The 21,019-nt window shown below is 50.0% G+C and overlaps 1 protein-coding gene and 1 pseudogene across 4 annotated transcripts; both read left to right on the forward strand.

Annotated features, from left to right (window-relative positions):
- Window positions 1-21,019, forward strand: part of LOC118473027 (uncharacterized) — a 101,355-nt pseudogene that overhangs the window by 17,101 nt on the left and 63,235 nt on the right.
- On the forward strand, window positions 11,123-16,721 carry LOC103632594 (uncharacterized). Of its 4 annotated transcripts, none has more exons than XM_035960969.1 (10): window positions 11,123-11,283; window positions 13,846-14,032; window positions 14,133-14,602; window positions 14,679-14,771; window positions 15,045-15,143; window positions 15,224-15,568; window positions 15,650-15,826; window positions 15,921-16,157; window positions 16,236-16,275; window positions 16,346-16,721. In XM_035960969.1, the coding sequence occupies exons 1-10, from the start codon at window positions 11,248-11,250 to the stop codon at window positions 16,375-16,377; spliced, it is 1,716 nt and encodes a 571-aa protein (XP_035816862.1). In that variant the 5' UTR covers window positions 11,123-11,247; the 3' UTR covers window positions 16,378-16,721. The 4 variants fall into 4 exon arrangements, with proteins under 4 accessions (XP_035816862.1, XP_008652572.1, XP_008652573.1 ...); XM_008654350.3 differs by lacking the exon at window positions 11,123-11,283 and adding an exon at window positions 12,185-12,415; XM_008654351.3 differs by lacking the exon at window positions 11,123-11,283 and adding an exon at window positions 12,185-12,415 and having other exon boundaries at window positions 13,855-14,032.

Consider the following 21,019-nt stretch of genomic DNA (forward strand, 5'->3'; position numbering starts at 1 on the left):
GAGCCTGCAGGATCAGATCATCTTGTAGCGTGTGCTTTCTACGGCCGCCGAGGCCAGAAGAAAACGCCCTCGCCGCGCTTGCGAAGCTGCGTCTTTTTTCCTCCTGTTTCAAGCATCTGGACTCTGTCGGTAACAGGGATGTTTGTGTGAGCGAGAGTTGCTTTTCGCGGAAGGGACGAGTGAGGTATCCGTATCCCAGAGGCGTGGGAATCCCTCGGCTCGGTCGGCCTTGCCGCTTACGCGTACTTTCACCCGTCCATGAGGCCCTGTCCCCGACTTAGTCGAGAAAGCTTGAAGGACTGCTTCGGCAGGAGAGCTTCCGAACGTGATGACTCGTTCGGTCCACGGAGTCGCTTTACCCGAGCGCAAGTTACTTATCGCAGAAAGGGACGAGTGAGGTATCCGTATCCCGGAGGCGTAGGAGTCCCTCGGCTCGGTCAGCCTTGGCTGCTTACGTGTACCTCGTCGTTTCCAGGATCCGCTTTCCGAAGTAGTCAAGAAGCACGAAAGAAATCCTGCTAAAAAGAGATCCTTTTTCGAGGAAAAATTCGACGCAGAGGGGGTCTCCCCCCCTTTTAGCCCCCGAGGGAGGGTCGGGCTTTGCCGAGGCTAGGCCGACCCTTCCTTGACAACTAAACTTTGCGTAGGTGCGAGGTATATGAACAACTTGAAAACATCTTAAGGGTAGAAGCGACGTAGCTGTTTGATGTTCCAAGCGTTGCCGTAGATCTCGCCTTGATTGCTAGCCAGCTTGTACGTTCCGGGCTTCAGAACTTTGGCGATGACGAATGGCCCTTCCCAGGGGGGCGTGAGCTTGTGCCTCCCTCGGGCGTCTTGTCGCAGCCGAAGCACCAGGTCGCCCACCTGGAGTTCTCGGGACCGGACCCCTCGGGCGTGGTAGCGTCGCAGGGACTGTTGGTACCGCACCGAGTGTAGCAAGGCCCTGTCCCGAGCTTCCTCCAGCTGGTCCAGCGATTCCTCTCGGCTGGCTTGGTTGCTTTGTTCGGTGTAGGCCCTCGCCCTCGGGGAGCCGTATTCCAGGTCAGTGGGCAAGATAGCTTCAGCCCCGTAGACCAGGAAAAACGGCGTGAAGCCCGTGGCACGACTCGGCGTCGTCCTTAGGCTCCAGACCACCGAGGGGAGTTCCTTCATCCATCGCCTGCCGAACTTGTTGAGGTCGTTGTAGATCCGAGGCTTGAGCCCTTGTAGAATCATGCCGTTGGCGCGCTCTACCTGCCCATTCGACATGGGATGAGCCACGGCGGCCCAGTCCACCCGGATATGGTGATCTTCGCAAAAATCCAAGAATTTTTTGCCGGTGAATTGGGTGCCGTTGTCGGTGATGATGGAGTTCGGGACCCCGAAGCGATGGATGATGTTGGTGAAGAATGCCACCGCCTGCTCGGACCTGATGCTGTTCAGAGGTCGGACCTCGATCCACTTGGAGAATTTGTCGATGGCGACCAGCAGGTGCGTGTAGCCCCCGGGCGCCTTCTGCAAGGGACCGACGAGGTCCAGACCCCATACAGCGAAGGGCCAGGTGATGGGTATTGTCTGCAGAGCCTGAGCGGGCAGGTGTGTCCGCTTCGCATAGAATTGGCACCCTTCGCAGGTGCGGACAATTCTAGTGGCGTCAGCCACCGCCGTTGGCCAGTAGAAGCCTTGCCGGAAAGCATTTCCAACAAGGGCTCGGGGTGCTGCGTGGTGGCCGCAAGCCCCCGAGTGTACTTCTTGCAGCAGTTCCCGACCTTCGGCGATGGAGATGCATCGCTGGAGGATGCCCGAGGGGCTGCGATGGTAGAGCTCCTCTTCGTCGCCCAGCAAGACGAATGACTTGGCGCGTCGCGCTACCCGCCGAGCCTCGACTTGGTCGAGGGGTAGCTCTCCTCGACGGAGATATTGCAGGTACGGGGCCTGCCAATCTTGGTCTGGCGTGGCCCCGCTCTGCCCTTCCTCGACGTTCAATGCCCCGCCCTCGGGGGCCGAGGGTACCTCGGGCTGGGCCGAGGGTGCCTCGGGCTGAACCGAGGGTACCTCGGGCTGAGCCGAGGGTACTTCGGGCTGAGCCGAGGGTACCTCGGGCTCGGGCGCGTCGTCGAGCTTGACGGAGGGTTGATGCAGATCCCGGGAGAAGACGTCCGGGGGACTGTCGTTCGCCCCGAGGCTATCTTAGCCAGCTCGTCTGCGGTTTCGTTGTAGCACCGAGCGATGTGGTTGAGCTCGAGCCCGAAGAACTTGTCTTCCAGGCGCCGAACCTCGTCGCAGTAGGCCTCCATCTTCGGGTCGCGGCAGTGGGAGTTCTTCATGACTTGGTCGATGACGAGCTGCGAATCACCGCGGGCGTCGAGGCGTCTGACCCCTAGCTCGATGGCGATCCGCAATCCGTTGACCAGAGCTTCGTACTCGGCCACATTGTTGGACGCCGGGAAGTGGAGGCGCAGCACGTAGCGCAAGTGCTTTCCGCTGGGCGAGATGAAGAGCAGGCCCGCGCCGGCCCCCGTCTTCATCAGCGACCCGTCGAAAAACATGGTCCAGAGCTCCGGTTGGATCGGAGTCGTTGGCAGTTGGGTGTCGACCCATTCGGCCACGAAATCCGCCAACACTTGGGACTTGATGGCCTTCCGAGGGGCGAACGAGATCGTTTCGCCCATGATCTCCACCGCCCACTTTGCGATCCTGCCCGAGGCCTCTCGGCACTGGATGATCTCCCCCAGGGGGAAGGATGACACCACAGTTACCGGATGGGACTCGAAGTAGTGTCGTAGCTTCCGCCTTGTCAGGATCACAGCATACAGCAGCTTTTGAACTTGTGGGTAGCGGATCTTAGTCTCGGACAGCACTTCGCTGATGAAGTAGACCGGCCTCTGAACGGGCAATGTATGCCCTTCCTCCTGCCTTTCGACCACAATCGCGGCGCTAACCACCTGAGTGGTCGCGGCGACGTAGACTAAGAGGGTTTCCTCGTCCGCCGGCGGCACCAAGACTGGCGCCTTTGTAAGGAGCGCCTTCAGGTTGCCGAGGGCTTCCTCGGCCTCAGGGGTCCAAACGAAACATTCGGCCTTCCTTAAGAGGCGGTACAGAGGCAGACCTCTTTCGCCGAGGCGTGAGATGAAACGGCTCAGGGCCGCGAGGCATCCCATGACCCTCTGTACCCCTTTTAAGTCCTTGATGGGTCCCATGCTGGTGATGGCCGCAATCTTCTCCGGGTTGGCTTCGATGCGTCGCTCAGAGACGATGAACCCTAGGAGCATGCCTCGGGGTACCCCGAAGACACACTTCTCAGGATTAAGCTTGACTCCTTTCGCCTTGAGACACCGGAATGTCACTTCAAGGTCGGAGAGGAGGTCGGAAGCCTTCCGTGTCTTGACTACGATGTCATCGACGTAGGCCTCGACTGTGCGACCGATGTGTTCGCTGAACACATGGTTCATGCACCGCTGGTACGTCGCGCCTGCATTCCTCAAGCCGAACGGCATGGTGACATAGCAGTACATGCCGAACGGCGTGATGAAAGAAGTCGCGAGCTGGTCGGACTCTTTCATCCGGATCTGGTGATCCCCCGAGTAGGCATCGAGGAAGGACAGGGTTTCGCACCCAGCAGTGGAATCCACGATTTGGTCGATGCGAGGCAGAGGGTAGGGAACCTTCGGACATGCTTTGTTGAGACCAGTGTAGTCTACACACATCCGCCATTTCCCCCCTTTCTTCCTCACAAGCACAGGGTTGGCAAGCCATTCGGGATGGAATACCTCTTTGATGAACCCTGCCGCCATTAGCTTGTGGATCTCTTCGCCAATCGCTCTGCGCTTCTCCTCGTCGAATCGGCGCAGAGGCTGCCTGACGGGTCGGGCTCCGGCCCGAATATCCAGCGAGTGCTCGGCGACATCCCTCGGTATGCCGGGCATGTCCGAGGGACTCCACGCAAAGACGTCGGCGTTTGCGCGGAGAAAGTCGACGAGCACTGCTTCCTATTTGGGGTCGAGCCCGGAACCGATCCGGATCTGCTTGGTGGTGTCGCCACTGGGGTCGAGGGGGACGACCTTGACCGTCTCCGCTGGCTCGAAGTTGCCGGCATGGCGCTTCACGTCTGGGACCTCCTTGGAGAGGTTCTCCAGGTCGGCGATGAGGGCCTCGGACTCGGCGAGGGCCTCGGCGTACTCCACGCACTCCACGTCGCATTCGAACGCGTGTTTGTACGTGGGGCCGACGGTGATGACCCCGTTGGGGCCCGGCATCTTGAGCTTCAGGTAGGTGTAGTTGGGGACGACCATGAACTTCGCGTAGCATGGCCTCCCTAGCACGGCGTGGTAGGTTCCTCGGAACCCGACCACTTCGAACGTCAGGGTCTCCCTTCGGAAGTTGGAGGGTGTCCCGAAGCAGACTGGGAGGTCGAGTCGCCCGAGGGGCTGGACGCGCTTCCCAGGGATGATCCCGTGGAAGGGCGCAGCGCCTGCTCGGACGGAGGACGGATCGACGCGCAGAAGCTTGAGGGTCTCGGCGTAGATGATGTTGAGGCAGCTGCCCCCGTCCATCAGGACCTTGGTGAGCCTGACATCGCCGACAACGGGGTCGACGACGAGCGGGTATTTCCCCGGGCTCGGCACATGGTCGGGGTGGTCGGCCCGGTCGAAAGTGATGGGCTTGTCGGACCAGTCTAGATATACTGGCGCCGCCACCTTCACCGAGCAGACCTCCCAGCGCTCTTGCTTGTGGTGCCGAGCCGAGGTATTCGCCGCATGCCCTCCATAGATCATGAAGCAGTCGCGGACCTCGGGGAACCCCCCTGCTGGGTGATCTTCGTTCTTGTCGTCGTCGTGGGCCCTGCCACCCTCGGCGGGTGGCCCGGCCCTGTGGAAATGACGCCGAAGCATAACGCACTCCTCGAGGGTGTGCTTGACGGGCCCCTGATGGTAGGGGCACGGCTCCTTGAGCATCTTGTCGAAGAGGTTCGCACCTCCGGGGGGCTTCCGAGGGTTCTTATACTCGGCGGCGGCGACAAGGTCCGCGTCGGCGGCGTCGCGTTTCGATTGCGACTTCTTCTTGCCTTTCTTCTTGGCGCCGCGCGGAGCAGACGCCTCGGGAGCTTCTTCCGATGGGCGGCCCTGGGGCTGCTTGTCCTTTCGGAAGATAGCCTCGACCGCCTCCTGGCCGGAGGCGAACTTGGTGGCGATGTCCATCAGCTCGCTCGCCCTGGTGGGGGTTTTGCGACCCAGCTTGCTCACCAGGTCGCGGCAAGTGGTGCCGGCGAGGAACGCGCCGATGACATCCGAGTCGGTGATGTTGGGCAGCTCGGTGCGCTGCTTCGAGAATCGCCGGATGTAGTCCCGGAGCGACTCCCCCGGCTGTTGCCGGCAGCTTCGAAGGTCCCAGGAGTTCCCGGGGCGCACGTATGTGCCCTGGAAATTGCCAGCGAAGGCTTGGACCAAGTCGTCCCAGTTGGAAATCTGCCCCGGAGGCAGGTGCTCCAACCAGGCGTGAGCGGTGTCGGAGAGGAACAGGGGGAGGTTGCGGATGATGAGGTTGTCGTCGTCCGTTCCACCCAGTTGGCAGGCAAGGCGGTAGTCCGCGAGCCACAGTTCCGGTCTCGTTTCCCCCGAGTACTTTGTAATAGTAGTCGGGGGTCAGAACCGGGTCGGGAACGGCGCCCGTCGGATGGCCCGACTGAAGGCCTGCGGGCCGGGTGGTTCGGGCGAGGGACTCCGATCCTCCCCGCTGTCGTAGCGCCCCCCACACCTGGGGTGGTAGCCTCGGCGCACCCTTTCGTCGAGGTGAGCCCGACGGTCGCGTCGATGGTGCTCGTTGCCGAGGTGGCCCGGGGCCGCAGGCGCGGTGTTGCGCGTGCGCCCGGTGTAGACCGAGGCTTCCCGCATGAATCGGGAAGTCGCGGCATGAGGTTCCGAGGGATATCCTTGCCTCCGGGATGCAGTGCTCTCGGCCCGCCGGGCCGCAGCGCCTTCCAGGAGATTCTTGAGTTCTCCCTGGATTCGCCGACCCTCGGTGGTTGACGGCTCCGGCATCGCGCGGATGAGCATCGCTGCGGTTGCCAGGTTCTGACCGACCCCGCTGGATGCGGGCGGCGGCCTGATCCTGACATCGTTGGCGACGCGGTGCTGGAGACCTTGGGGCAGATGACGTATTTCTCCGGCCAGGGGTTGGCCCACCCATGCCTGTCCGACGTCCCGACGGATCGGCTCAAGTGCTCCTGTTCCCTCCACTACACGACGGTTGATCTTTAGCGACCCTTATTAGGGACCGACGGTTGGTCGCTAAAAGTTATGGACCGACGGTTGGTCGCTAAATGCTTTTATAACGACGGTCTGTGGGTCGCTAAAAGTCTAGAAATTTATCGACTTATGGTCGGTCGCTATAGAGGTAAGTTTGGGACTGATGGTGGGTCGCTATAGGGGTACGTGATTTTTGTGTTTCTTATTTACTCCACTCTAAAGAACCGAAAAACCAGAAAAAAACTGAAATACAGCCTGGCCCCACATGTCAGGCAGCCAATCCAGCACGTACCCTTGTCCTTCAGTCTTCACGGCTTCATCAGCACATCACCGTGCACGTGGTCCGTGACTTGTCTCCCCCAGCCGCCCAACCCCACTCTCGCTCGCTCGGCCCTAGCCCCAGCCGCCGGCAGCCGCCCAGCCCCACCCGTCTCCCCCAGCCGCCCAACCCCACCCTCGCTGGCCGCCGGCAGCTGCCCAGCCCCAGGCCCCAGCCCCACGGCCGGCCGCCTCCAGGCCCCGCCGCGGTCCGCGCCTCCGCCGGCCGCCGCTCCACGGCACCGTCCAGCGCCCACTGCCGGACTGCCCCAGCCCCAGGCGCCCCGCCGCCCCCCACCACTCCATCAGGCCACCAGCACCAGCCGGCAGGCACCAGGCACCACCGCTACATCGGCTACATCGGATTCAACTCCCACGACATCGGCTCCCCAAAGACGGCTACATCGGTTTCTTCGTGCTGTGTAAGTGCTCCATATCAATGTCACTTAGCCAGATCTGTATTCTTGACTATTGTTTGCTGCCCACACTAGACACATTGCTTTTTTTTGTTTGCTGCCCACACTAGGCACATTATTATTTGGTGCTAAAATTATTATTTGAGGTTGTTGGAATGTTAAATTATTATAAATTTCTGTTACTATTGGATTGTGTGAGAGGGTCGATCGATCAGCTAGTAGAAGGGCAGGTTAATGGTACATAAGTGCTGCCCTCATTGCTTTGCTAGCTCTTGCAGAACGCATCATATACTACGGTCGTGTTAGCCTGAGTTAGTGAAGGTTGTGCAGGCACACCTAGGTATGGATAAATCCTACATAAAGAGTATGGATAAATCATGGATCACAAGTGAGGCTAGGTACAAAGCAACTTTTCATAGCAACTCTTATGTTTTTCTATAGTTATATTGATATGTAACATAGGAACTGTATGTAGGGAGACAAAGGTTTATAAACAAGGGGTGAATGGTTTTCTAGCTTTTGCATTTAGACATTCAGCAATAGGAAACAAGATACTATGCCCTTGCAAGAAGTGTGTTAACTCGTTTTGGAGAGAGGCCGGTGAAGTGCGAGAACACTTGATATGTGATGGTTTTCTAAAAGGGTACACAACTTGGACCTTACATGGAGAAGCTTCGTCCTCTTTTGTGAATCATGGTAACAATGATGATGAGTTTAGCGAGCATCCTACAGAAGATGATGCAATATCTGAGTTGTTAAAGGATTTAGCTTGTGGTTTAGATGATGGAGGGGATATGGAGGATGATGGGTCTTTTGAGGAACCTAATGAAGACACAATAGCCATTCGTAAGCTAGCAGAAGACAATAGTCAAGAATTATATCCGGGTTGTCAAAACTACTCAAAGCTACGTTTCCTAGTTCGTTTGCTTCACATCAAACTTCTTGGAGGATGGACAGATAGAAGTTTTGATTTGTTGGTAGATTTACTTGTTGATGCACTTCCTAAGGGTTCAGCACTTCCTAGAAACTTTCATGAAGCAAAGAAAGTGGTCAAATCTGTAGGAGTCGGGTACACTACAATTCATGCATGTGAAAATGATTGCATTCTATTTTGGAAGGAGCATAAAAAACTTGATTCATGCTCGGTATGTAGTGTCTCACGTTGGAAATCAGAAAAGAAGAGTCTAGATGGGAAACGTGAGTACAAAGTTCCTAGGAAGGTGCTTCGTTATTTCCCTATTAAAAAAAGACTCCAAAGATTGTTTGTTTCTTCTAAATTTGCAAGTCTCACAAGGTGGCATGATGAACAAAGAGTAAAAGATGGTTTGCTTAGGCATCCTGCCGATTCACCCTTGTGGAAAGATATTGATCAAAAGTATCCAGAATTTGCTATGGATAGTCGTAATATCCGCCTAGCATTTGCTACAGATGGTTTCAATCCATATAGGACAATGAATGTTAGTTACAGTATTTGGCCTGGCCTATTGATTCCACTCAACTTTCCACCATCGATGTGCATGAAGGATTCAAATTTTATCTTGTCTGTCTTAATTCCTGGTCGATCTTCTGCGGGTAGTGATATGGACGTTTATTTTCAGCCCCTTGTCTATGATCTGCTTGATATGTTTATTAATGGTGTGAAGACCTATGATGCCTCAAAGGGTGAATACTTTCAGTTGCGTGCTGCAATAATTTGGACCATCACTGATTTCCCTGGTCTAGGCAGTGTATCCGGATTTGTCACCTCTGGTCAAGCAGCGTGTCCTGATTGCCACTCATTGATTTGTTCTCTCAGACTTGGAAATGGTAGCAAGTCTTGCTACATGGGACATCGTAGGTTCTTACATCCAAACCACCCATTTAGGTCTGATGTTGATTCATTTGGTGAAAGTGAGTTGAGGCCAGCACCTACTCCTCTTTCAGGAGAGGAAATTTTGGATTGTACAAAAAATTTGAAAACAATTTATGGCAAGAAGCCATCAGGTAAGCCAATAAGGAATCAGAAACGCAAGGATGGGAAACCATTAGTCTTTTTGAAAAGGAGACCTATTTGGTTCACTCTTCCATATTGGAAGGACTTGAAAATTCGATATAATTTTGATGTCATGCACATAGAGAAGAATGTGTGTGAAAATATAATTAATACTTTGTTGGACATTGCTGGAAAATCTAAGGATAATCTGAATGCTCGCTTGGATCTTCAAGCTTTAGGTATTAGAAGCGACCTTCATCCTATTGAACTAGAAGCTAATCAATTTTATTTGCCTCCTGCACCCTACTCAATGAGCTCTGTTGAGAAGAAATTGTTTTGTCAAGTATTAAAAGGGGTCAAGTTTCCTGATGGATATGCCGCTGATATACGACATAATGTTCTTGTCAATGAAAAAAAGATAGTTAATCTTAATACTCATGGCAACCACATTCTTCTACAAGATTTACTGCCACTTGCTGTCCGGAGAGTTCTCCCTCAAGAAGTTAGTGCTGTGCTGATTCGTTTAAGCACGTTCTTTAGAAAATTGTACTCTCCTGTTATTCGAATAAGTGACATGCAAAGGTTAGAATCTGAGATAGCTGAAATCTTGAGCCTTTTAGAGATTATTTTCCCTCCATCATTTTTTACCATTAATGTACATTTGATGGTACATCTTCCTACCCAAGCAAGAGTGGCAGGCCCAATCCATTTTCGAAGCATGTGGCCGGTGGAGAGGTATTTTTCTTTGGTATATTACATAGCAAACAAATAACGATATAATTTTTCAATAATATGATGAGTGTCGTTGTTTACATGTATAGGTTTCTAAAAAAATGCAAGGGCTATGTGCGTACAAAAAGTCACCCGGAAGGATCAATTATGGAGGGTTCTTTGTTTGATGAGGCTCTCACGCTTTGTTCTCGGTATTTACAAGATGAGACCCACTTCAACCATAGAGTTAGAAATCGCTTACCAACACAAATTTGTGTTACAACTCCATTCTTTCACAAAATTGGTCGAGCATTGGCTGGAAAGTGTGTTGTCAATTTAGATCACAAGACATGGCTTCAAGCACATAGATATGTCCTTTTCAACTATTCCAACATAGAACCATATTTAAAGTAAGCTATCTAACTCAGCGAGTATCATGTGATTATTTACTCTTCGTTGGCCATTTCAAAGAAAATTCATGTTGGCCATTTCAGCAAACATGCTCAATACCTCTCCTCAATTGGTGTTCGAAATCAGCGTGAGACCAACCACATGCAACATAAAACCTTCCATGAGTGGTTCAGGTTACATGTAAGTATAAAAGGAGAAGTGAATTTACAATCTCATAAAGTCTTTCACTTTAACAATAGTATTGGTACCACAGGTTGAGGAAACATGTGAGGAGGCCTCAGAAGAGATCAAAATTTTAGCTAAGGGACCAATGATGATTGCACATCAGTATAACAGCTACTCAATAAATGGATTCAACTTTCGTACACAGTCATATGATGAGAATAGGTCTGTCCAAAGTAGTGGGGTAGCGTTAGCTGCTGAGACAACTCATTTCGAAAGAGGAAATGATGACAACCATACTATAGGGAAAAACATCTTTTATGGTATCATAAAAGAAATTCTTGAACTCAACTATCACCGCAAAGGAAATATTGTGCTTTTCAAGTGTGATTGGGTTGATAACCGTGTAAACAACAAATGGGTTCGAACAGATCAATTTGGAATCACTACAGTGAATTTCAAACATTTATTCAATACTGGTGAAAAGATCTCGGATGAACCTTTCATATTAGCATCACAGGCAACACAAGTTTACTATGTTGTTGATCCAATTGATACTGAATGGGTAGCTGTTGTTCAGCCAAAACCGCGAGATTTGTATGGAAGTGATGTTGATTATGGTATCATTGATGATGAAAATTATGTAGTTCCGCCAATCCTTGATCTGCAATCTAATGTATTTGAAAGTCTTACTGTTGGATGTGTCCCATGTGCTAGAACAGATATAGATGGTGTCATTGTTAGTGGAGTAAAACAAGGAAAAAAATCTAGAAAGTAAGTTTGATGATTCCATGTTTGATGATATTTTTTAATATATGCATGCACTTGTTGTTTTAGTGTAAATAGTTAATCTCATTGTTTGAGTAAGTTTGATGATTCCATGTTTGATGATATTTCAGGAAAAAAAATGGCAAGCGCAAGAGAAAGCAATAAAGATGGATCATGTAGTGAATACGAGCAGCTGAAGCAAGAAAATATTGAAAGAAATAAAAGGAGGTTGGCATCTCTTAACATCCCTGAAATCGTCAAGAGTATGGAGCACCAAGGTCCATCCAAAAAAATTTCAAAGGTTGGCATCTCTTAACTGAATTTCTTTGTGCTTATTTTGTGTTCAGTTTACTCAAACACAGCTGCAATTATTTGCATTACATTTACAAGTTCATATTTCAAATCTCCCTGCCACAAATATGTCTTACTCTGAGTATCATCTCTTTACAATAAATTGATGTTTTACAGTGTATGGTAAGCCATCACTGTCCAGACTGTCGACCTTCCCCCTCTTGCTCTGCACTTTACCGAAATTGATGTTTTCCCTGTGCTTGAAACATATTCTGGTGTGTTGAAGTCGTCTTTTCGTCCGGAGCTGCAGTCTGTCTTTGCCTATCCAAGACCCAGGACCAAAATCTGATCACCAACAGAATTTTAGTGCCCAGTTCCAGAAAATAAAATCTGAAGTCTGAATCTATTTTCTGGGACGATATCGACTTTCACAATCTAAGTTCCAGGAATATTGCAATCTAAGTTCCATATCCCTGAACCTGCGATAACGACTTTCACAAGTATATCTGGACCTGCTGCGGTAACCACTTTCACTATCTCTCGTTGCAAATGAAGGTAAGTATAACGAATAGTTTAGTTATTAGCTATTTTTAACAAATTAGCTAATAGTTAGCTAGCTAATTTCACTAGCAATTTTTAATTCAACTAATTATTAGCTCTAGTTCATTCAAATACACCCGCTAACAAGCAGCAACAGATAATAGATTAATAGTTGCAATTGATGCCCACCATTAAACTTGGCCTCTGTATTCAGACTTGGTACAAGTAGGGGAAAAAAGGAATGGTGGTCTAACGTGTTGTATCCAGAAATATGTAGGCAGGCAAAGCAAAGGATATATGGTGGGCAAGGCAGGCACTTGTCACAGCCGGCTGCATTCATTCCTGTTGAGCTCTTTCTTCTTTTTTTTGTTGAATAATTTTGTGCAAATCTGATAATGAACTGTTTACTTTATTAGTAGTCTCATCCTCTTATCAGAAAGCAAGGCAGCCACTCAAAAACTCTGCTAGCTTCTCCACCAGAGGAGAGCACGTACTTTCCTCCACAGCCACAGAGGTAACCCATGGGGTGCGCGAGCTCCAAGGCCAACGCCGACGTCGCGGTGGCCGACGTCTACTGCCCGCCGCCCACCAGTCTGAATCTGGTTAAGTCTGAACAGCTCAAAAATTCTACTAAAATTCAGTACTTCGCCATTTGGTGTGTTGAAGTCGTTTGGTTGCCATATACCTCTAGCCTAGCCTGTATTAGGCCAGATTGTGTGGATACATACAGTAGCAGTTTGTTTTGTTGTATGTCTTAATTAAGAGTGGACATTATGTATCCTACCTCTTTAGAACATGGATAAGGAAACATGTTTCATTTTGTTGCCATACACCTCTAATCTATCCTGTATAGGCGAGACCGTGTGGATGCAGTTGCAGTTTGCTTCATTAGCTGAATTAATTAAGAATGGTCATAAAGGATGGTTTTTTTTTGCCCGTATAAATACATGCTGCATGATATGAAGGTTGAAACCATGTGTATAATCTGAAGTTCTTTCCCTACTAATGTGCTTCTGCAGTTCTTTCAGCCTACTAATGTGCTTCTGAAGTTCTTTCACTACATGTCTGGACAGCTCATAAAGGATGGTTTAGTAATGAGGGCGTGTCTGATCATTTGTTGGACAGTTCTTTCTCAAGTATTCTTTCTCAAGTATACTTGAGAAAAAATATGGTTTTCTCAAGCTAAATGGGCGTGTCTGATCATTTGTTGGACATGTCTGATCATTTGTGCTTCTGAAGTTCTTTCTCAAGTATTCTTTCACTACATGTCTGGACAGTTCTTTCACTACATGTCTGCAGTTCTTTCAGCCTACTAATGTGCTTCTGAAGTTCTTTCACTGCAGAAAACCATATTCTTTCAGCCTACTAATGTGCATCATCGAGTACTACCATTTTCCCACTGCCTCTACCAAATGATCAGCAACAACCAGTTTCCCATTTGCTGCTCATTTCGTTCCAAACATCATCGAGTACTACCAAAACCTTGCTCCCATTTAGCTTTTTCTCAAGTATTCTCTGAACTAGATCTAAGTTACTGATGCTGTTCAAGTCAGCTGATATGGAGCCATCCCATGAAACCCTGCTGGTTCCACCTCTTTTCCTTTTATGCCTACGGCATTTCTGTGACTGTACCATCTCTTTTGTGAGGCGTTTGACACCAAATTTTTCTGAGACATAGAGCCATGCCATGATGTCAAAATGTCCTATATCACGAAAATGGCTGTATACCCTCTGCAGTAGCGCAGTTTTACCAACGCCGGCGACTCCAACTATTGCTATTACAGAATATGGTTTTCTGCACCAATCATTTGGTTGTTGCTGCTGCTGGTAGAGGCAGTGGTGTTGGTTGTTGCGGAGGATGAAGAGTTAACAGTACTTCGCCAAATTAGTACTTCGCCAAATGTATCAGTACTTCGCCAAATTAGTGTATCAGTTTCAATTTTATAGCAGTTTTAGTTCTAGCACTTTTAGCAAATGTATATAGCAGTTTCATAGCAGTTAACTGCATAACATTCATGCCATTCTCTTGTAGAAAAAACAGAAGACAAGTGTTCCAACAACTAAACCTCCAAACTTGCGACCAAGACCACAAAGACAAAGTGTTCCAACAACTAAACCTCCAAACTTGCGACCAAGGCCACAAAGACAAAATGCTCAACCTCAAGACGAACAAGCGATTGCTGATTTGCAGACGGTGGGAGATTTTCTCACTGACAATGGTGATGACTCATAATCCTCATATTTATATATCATGTATATCATTTAGTACATGCAACTTTTTTTTAACAGTTACCAATGTGTGCTTTTCATTTGCTTAAGTTGAAGTTTCCGAGGATGATCCAATCAATGCTACAAAAAAGAGGCCTGCAAGGGGCATAACTAAGATGGAGGGAATATTCTCAAGGTCACCTGAAATGCCAAAAATCAAAATTTTACTCAATGATCGAGGTCAGCCTATTGGTAAAAGTGCTAGACAACTTTCAAGTGCTATTGGGTGTCAAGTTAGAAAGAAATTGTCTATTGCTACCACGGACTGGAGGCTTGTTGATATAAACAAGAAGTATGAGTTGTGGGAGGATATAAAGACATATTATGATGTAGATGCTGCTGCCTTAAACTGGGTTATGCGCACAGCTGGAAAGAAGTGGAAGCAATTTAAAGCATCCATAAAGCAACGATACTTCAATCCTGAATTGTCTATAAAAGAAATTCCAGAATGTCCTGATAAGAGGGTTAATGATGATGATTGGCACTCTATGTACAACTATTGGATGTCTTCTGAATTTCAGGTAAGCTCTACACTTTAGTTCTAATAAAGCAACCATACTTCAATCCTGTAACACATATTTTTTATTCTATTTTTAGGATCGCTCAGAAAAAGCTAAAATAAATCGACAAAAGCTAAAGATGCACCATACAGCCGGCAGTGTGAGCTATGCATGTTCAGAATATGATTTGGTAATGTTCTTTGTATTTTACTATCTCTATTCATGATTACATCCTGCTGCTCCACATTTGATATAAGCTCTATTGTCCAGTCTGAAAATAGATTGCTGCTTGTGCTGCTGTGCTTGTGCTGCTGTGCTGCTAAAATAGATTGACACAAAATAGATTGCTGCTTGTGCTGCTGTGCTGCTAAAATAGATTGACACAAAATAGATTGCTGCTTGTGCTGCTGTGCTGCTGTGCTGCTGCTGCTTGCTGTTTTCAATGAACAAAGTATGTTTGCAGGCTGTGAAACTAGGACGTCCTCCACGAAGAGATGAAAACTTTATCCAAACCCATACAAGAAAAAATGGTGTTCCTACAGAACAGGCAAAACCAATAATTGTAAGGCTTTGTTGTTAATTTTTAGTACATTTCTATCTGAATTACCTTTTATGATGTGAATCATCTTTAATTCTCTATAGGACCAACTTAATGATGTTCTTGGAGTATATCCAGAGTTAAAGGACCGATCAATTCAAGAGGGTGATGCATTCTCTATTGTTTGTGGACCGAAAGAGCCAAAAGGATATGTTCGTGTTTTGGGTTTAGGCCCTACTCCTCAAGATATTGGCACTCCAGAGTTGAAGTCTTATACTGCAACAAGACTACAAATGGAGATTCTTGCTCGTACAAAGGTTCAAAGTGAGAAGGCTGCTTTAGAAGAGCGTGTACTTGAGCTACAGACTCAAATTGAGCAAAGGGCTCAACCAGACCGGGCAAGTGAAGAGCCCATGTCACATCGCGGCTCTACTTCATTTCAACATAAGGTATTCAATATTTTCATTCATGCTGCTTTATCCTAATTTTCTAGATTCCTTGTACTATGCTATGAAATTGTGTTTCTTAAGGTGATGAGGAACAAGTTTGCTGCTGAGGATGAGGAAGACAATGAAGAATATTGTGCTTCTGAAGATGAGGAATTAGATGATGAGGATGATCAAATATTTCATCAGATGCAAGGTGCTAACTCACCAAGATCTACAAGGCACTTTGCTGAAGCTTCACACTCTAAACATGATGATCTTGTAATGCTCTCATTCATTTCATACATTTTCTAACCTTTATTTTCATAAACCCTCAAAAACATTGAAGTAAATTATTCTTAATCATTTGCACCAGGTTGGAAAAGATGTCATATTATATGCTATGTTGAGATCTGATTTGCCTGTGGCTAAAGGGACAATTGTTTCTACTAAACCAAGCACCACAGTTGGAGGCCAGATCCTTGGAAGGCAATATTGTGAAGTTATTGTAACTTGTGTGATAAAACGAGATACAGTTTTGCCTCGCCCTTGTGCAAATGTGGAAACTATGGCTGATGCTTACATGATGTCAGTTGCATGGCCGTACAAGAAAGTAATATTCTATATCTTATCTTGTTTATATTTAGATTTATATGAGCCATCAACTTAATGATGATTTTGATTGCACCAGCTGAAGTTGGTGCATAAGGCTGCAACACCGTCTAGTGGAGGTAGCATCAAAACTGTATTTTTATTTGCAAATGTAGCAACAATATACTAATTTGATGTACTTTTTTCTAGGGTGTTCTGGACAAAGAAAGCTTGTACCTTAAAACAGGAGGATACAAGAAGCTGGAGTGGTTGCCTGAAGGCTTTTGAACTGCTTGAAGCATTAGTGTAGCTTTGGTGCTTTTGTGACTGATCAGCTCTGGAGCAGCTAGAGTGATGTAGTTGTGGGCTTTTGAACAATAGCTGGAGTGATATGAAACATTAGTGATGTAGTTGTGGGCTTTTGAACTGCTTCAAGCTGGAGTGATGTCGCTGTGGTGCTTTTGTGACTGATCATCTCTGGAGCTTTTGTGAATGATCTAGCTATTTGTAAATGATCGAATTGTGAATGATATTATAATTGTGATACTTTTGTGATCATATAATTGTGGTGCTTTTGTGTTTATGTGATGGATCTATGATTGTGATAAAATGTGTATGTCTTTATGATTTGTGTATAAAAATCTGTGATTTGTGGTGCTTAATTAAATGTATATTATTATTAACAACAACTGTAACAAGGGCGACTTTCTGTTGGTTGCTAAATATATAGTATGACGACTTACGGTTGGTTGCTAAATCTGTAGTACAGCAACCCACGGTTGGTCGCTAAATATACAATATTAGCAACGGACGGTCGGTCGCTAAAAAGATGTCGGTCGCTAAAGCCTTTAGCGACGGCACCTACAGCGACCATCCTTATGGGTCGCTAAAGGTTTTTAGCGACCGACCGTAGGTCGCTAAAAGCCGCTTTAGCAACCAACCGTAGGTCGCTGTAAGTGAACCGTCGTGTAGTGCTCGTTGAGCCTGGCCTGCGCCTCGCGGACTTGCTCGAGTTGTGGGTCGTAACCCCCCGCCGGAGCGGGGACCACAGCTAGCTCCCGTGGGATGTCGGCGCGAGGCACCGGCCTGGGGAGGTCACCATCCTCCGGCATGCCAAGATGGTTGCCTTCGGTGGGATCCCCTAGCTCGATGTGGAAACATTCGCGGCTTGGGCCGCAGCTCTCGTCGCCAAGGCTGCGGCTTCCATCGGAACAGTCGGATAGACAGTAGTCACATGCGGTCATGAAGTCCCGCACGGCACTGGGGTTGCCAAGTCCGGAGAAATCCCAACCGATGCTGGGATCGTCATCTTCCTCGGACCCAGAGGGCCCGCAGGTCGAGACGTCCGTCAGTCGGTCCCAAGGCGACCGCATACAGAACCTCAGTGGGGTTGCACTCGCCTCAATGAGAGCGCCCGCCAAAATGAGGTCATTTGGCGGGTTGAGGCCGAGTCGAAATGACGCAAGATGGGAGTTAGTCGTTACCATTTGGTCGACGAGGAGCGACGTAGTCACACCGGGGACTGGTTGCGCCGTCATCCCTGGTTCGAGGGCGACGTCCTGCAGGCTTTCCGCGAGCGCGCCGGCGTCGTCTTCTTGCTCAAGGTCAGCGTGCCGCGGGGGGACGGCGCTCTCCTCCGTCTCGAACGCGAGGTCGACGTCCGGCGTGCCTTCCGTCGGGGCGTCGGGGGCGTCGATTCGCTCGACGGCCGACGAAGCGCGGCCTCCCGTCTGGCCTTGACGGCTCCGCCTCCTCCTCCGTTGGCGGGGGAGAGAACGGAGCGAGCCCGAATATTGCTCTTCCATCACGCGGGGAAGACGTCGTCGATTCCGCCGCCGGCGGGCGGGTTGTCGGCCGCCATTGTCGTAGTCGCGCGGCGGTGGAAGAAGTGTCATGTCGTAGCTGCCGTCGAAGGACATGAACTCGAGAGTCCCGAAACGAAGCACCGTCCCGGGCCGGAGAGGTCGCCGGAGACTGCCCATCTGGAGCTTGACGGGGAGCTGTTCGTCAGCACGCAGCAGGCCCCTACCTGGCGCGCCAACTGTCGGCGTTTCGAGACAGGGGGGTCCCTAAGCCGACGAGTGAGTGTGCTGCGTGCCCCAGCCCAGATGGGTCGAGCGCGTGGGCGAGCGCGAAGGGGGGAGAGGCGAGGTGGCCGGAGCCGAGCGTGAGAGAGGTGGAAGTCCCGCGGCCTTCGTGTTCGTCCCTCGCCCAGGTCAGGTGCGCTTGCAGTAGGGGGGTTACAAGCGTCCACGCGGGTGAGGGAAGCGAGCGGCCCCAAGAGAGCGCCTGTCCCGTCCTCGGTCCCGCACGGCCAACCTTCTCTGAGAAGGCCCTGGTCCTTCCTTTTATAGTCGTAAGGAGAGGATCCAGGTGTACAATGGGGATGTAGCAGAGTGCTACGTGTCTAGCGGAGGGAGAGCTAGCGCCCTAGGTACATGCCAATGTGGCAGCCGGAGAGATCTGGGCACCCTGCTGGCGTGATGTCGTGGCTGTCGGAGGTGCGGCGGAGCCTGATGGAGGGACAGCTGTTGGAGCGGTCGAGTCCCTGCTGACGTTGTCCTGCTTCCGTAAGAGAGCTGGGGGCCGCCGTCGTCATAGAGCTTGTGGAGCGCCATCATTGCTTCTCTGGCGGAGCTGGCCGGATGAGACGTCGGTCTTGTTCTCCGTGACACGAGTCGATTCGGGGTGGGATGATGATGGCGCCTCCTGTTGACGTGGCGGTCTGTGCCCTAGGCAGGGCGACGTGGGGTTTCCTCCGAAGCCGAGGTTGAGTCTGCCTTCTGTTGCCGTGGCCGAGCCCGAGCCAAGGGGTCGGGCGAGGCGGAAGTTGTTCGGCCGAGGCCAGGGCGGAGTCCGAGCCCTGGGGTCGGGCGAGGCGGAGTTTCGTCGTCTTCCGGGTCTTAGCCCGAGTCCGAGCCCTGGGGTCGGGCGGAGCGGAGTTCGCCGTCTTCCGGGTCTTAGCCCGAGTCCGAGCCCTGGGGTCGGGCGGAGCGGAGTTCGCCGTCTTCCGGGTCTTAGCCCGAGTCCGAGCCCTGGGGTCGGGCGGAGCGGAGTTCGCCGTCTTCCGGGTCTTAGCCCGAGTCCGAGCCCTGGGGTCGGGCGGAGCGGAGTTCGCCGTCTTCCGGGTCTTAGCCCGAGTCCGAGCCCTGGGGTCGGGCGGAGCGGAGTTCGCCGTCTTCCGGGTCTTAGCCCGAGTCCGAGCCCTGGGGTCGGGCGGAGCGGAGTTCGCCGTCTTCCGGGTCTTGCCCGAGTCCGAGCCCTGGGGTCGGGCGGAGCGGAGTTCGCCGTGGCGCCTTTGGCAAGGCCTGACTGCCTGTCAGACTCACTCTGTCGAGTGGCACTGCAGTCGGAGTGGCGCAGGCGGCGTTGTCCTTCTGTCAGACTGGCCAGTGGAGCGGTGGAGTGACGGCGGTCACCTCGGCTCTGCCGGGGGCGCGTGTCAGGATAGAGGTGTCAGGCCACCCTTGCGTTAAATGCCCCTGCAATTTGGTCAGTCGGTGTGGTGATTTAGTCAAGGTTGCTTCTGAGCGAAGCCAAGGCCTTGGGCGAGCCGGTGATGTGTCCGCCATAAAAAGGGGGCCTCGGGCGAGACGGAAGTCTCTCGAGGTCGGCTGCCTTTGGCCGAGGCTAGGCTCGGGTGAAGCATGATCGAGTCACTCGTGTGGACTGATCCCTGACTTAATCGCGCCCATCAGGCCTTTGCAGCTTTATGCTGATGGGGGTTACCAGCTGAGAATTAGGCGCCTTGAGGGTACCCCTAATTATGGTCCCCGACACATGTGTTTATGCCTTTGATCATGTTCATTCTGCATTTTGTTGCTTATTGTGGTGCTCAAGTTGTACAAACACTCCCTGGACCTCACAAGTCCTTTTTGCAAGTGATGCACATATTTAGGGGGAGCTGTGCTACAACTTGACCCTTTGAGACTAACCATATGCTTGAGTTTGCTTGTTTTAGTCTCAAGGGAGGTTTGAAAGGGAAAAGGTGGACTTGGACCATGAAAGACTTCCACTGCACTCCGATGAGAGGGTAACTTATTCCAAGTTCATCTCATGTACTCTTATTGCCTTTGTGTTCTTATTTGAAGATTTTGGTGAGGCAATGGGGTTAAGGGGCCAAGATTGATCCTGTTTTGGTGCTTGATGCCAAAGGGGGAGAAAATAAAGGCCAAAGCAATAAATGGATCAGCTACCACTTGAGAAATTTTGAAAAGATTAGAGCTTTTGGTTTGTCAAAACTCTTTTATTGTCTCTTATGTCAAAAGTTGGCTTCTTGTGGGGAGAAGTATTGATTATGGGAAAAAGGGGAGTTTTTGAAATCTTGAATCAATTTCTCTTGGAATGACTACCTTTATTTCTTAACATGTGTGTTTGACTTAGAGATAGAAATTTGAGTTTGATTTGCAAAAACAAACCAAGTGGTGGCAAAGAATGATCCATATATGTCAAATTTGAGTCAAAACAATTTGAGTTCTTATTTGAATTGATTTTGTACTCGTTCTACTTACTTTATGTTGTGTTGGCATAAATCACCAAAAAGGGGGAGATTGAAAGGGAAATGTGCCCTTGGGCCATTTCTAAGTATTTTGGTGATTTAGTGTCCAACACAAGTGCCTAAGTGTAAAAAGGTGGACAAAGTACAAATCAAGGATAAAGGTATGTTTCTCAGACTTAGTACATTGTTTTATGGACTAATGTATTGTGTCTAAGTGCTGGAAACAGAAAAAATCCAATTGAAAATGCCTTGGCTCGAGCAGCCAAAGTATGCTCAGTCTGGGAGCACCGGACTGTCCGGTGGTGCACCGGACAGTGTCCAGTGCACCAGGCTGGCTCGAGCGAAGTGGCTGCTCTCGGGACTTCGACGGCGGTGTACGGCTATAA

The sequence above is a fragment of the Zea mays genome, chromosome 7 (assembly GCF_902167145.1).
Source record: "Zea mays cultivar B73 chromosome 7, Zm-B73-REFERENCE-NAM-5.0, whole genome shotgun sequence".
NCBI classification, from domain to species: domain Eukaryota; kingdom Viridiplantae; phylum Streptophyta; class Magnoliopsida; order Poales; family Poaceae; genus Zea; species Zea mays.

What these genes read in the sequence shown, in the direction of transcription:
- LOC103632594 (XM_008654350.3), top strand. Translation starts at nt 12,335, where the DNA reads ATGGGGTGCGCGAGCTCCAAGGCCAACGCCGACGTCGCGGTGGCCGAC. An exon ending in CATGTTCAGAATATGATTTG is followed by an intron (nt 14,772 to 15,044) that starts GTAATGTTCTTT and finishes GTATGTTTGCAG; the next exon opens with GCTGTGAAACTAGGACGTCC. An exon ending in ACTCTAAACATGATGATCTT is followed by an intron (nt 15,827 to 15,920) that starts GTAATGCTCTCA and finishes CATTTGCACCAG; the next exon opens with GTTGGAAAAGATGTCATATT.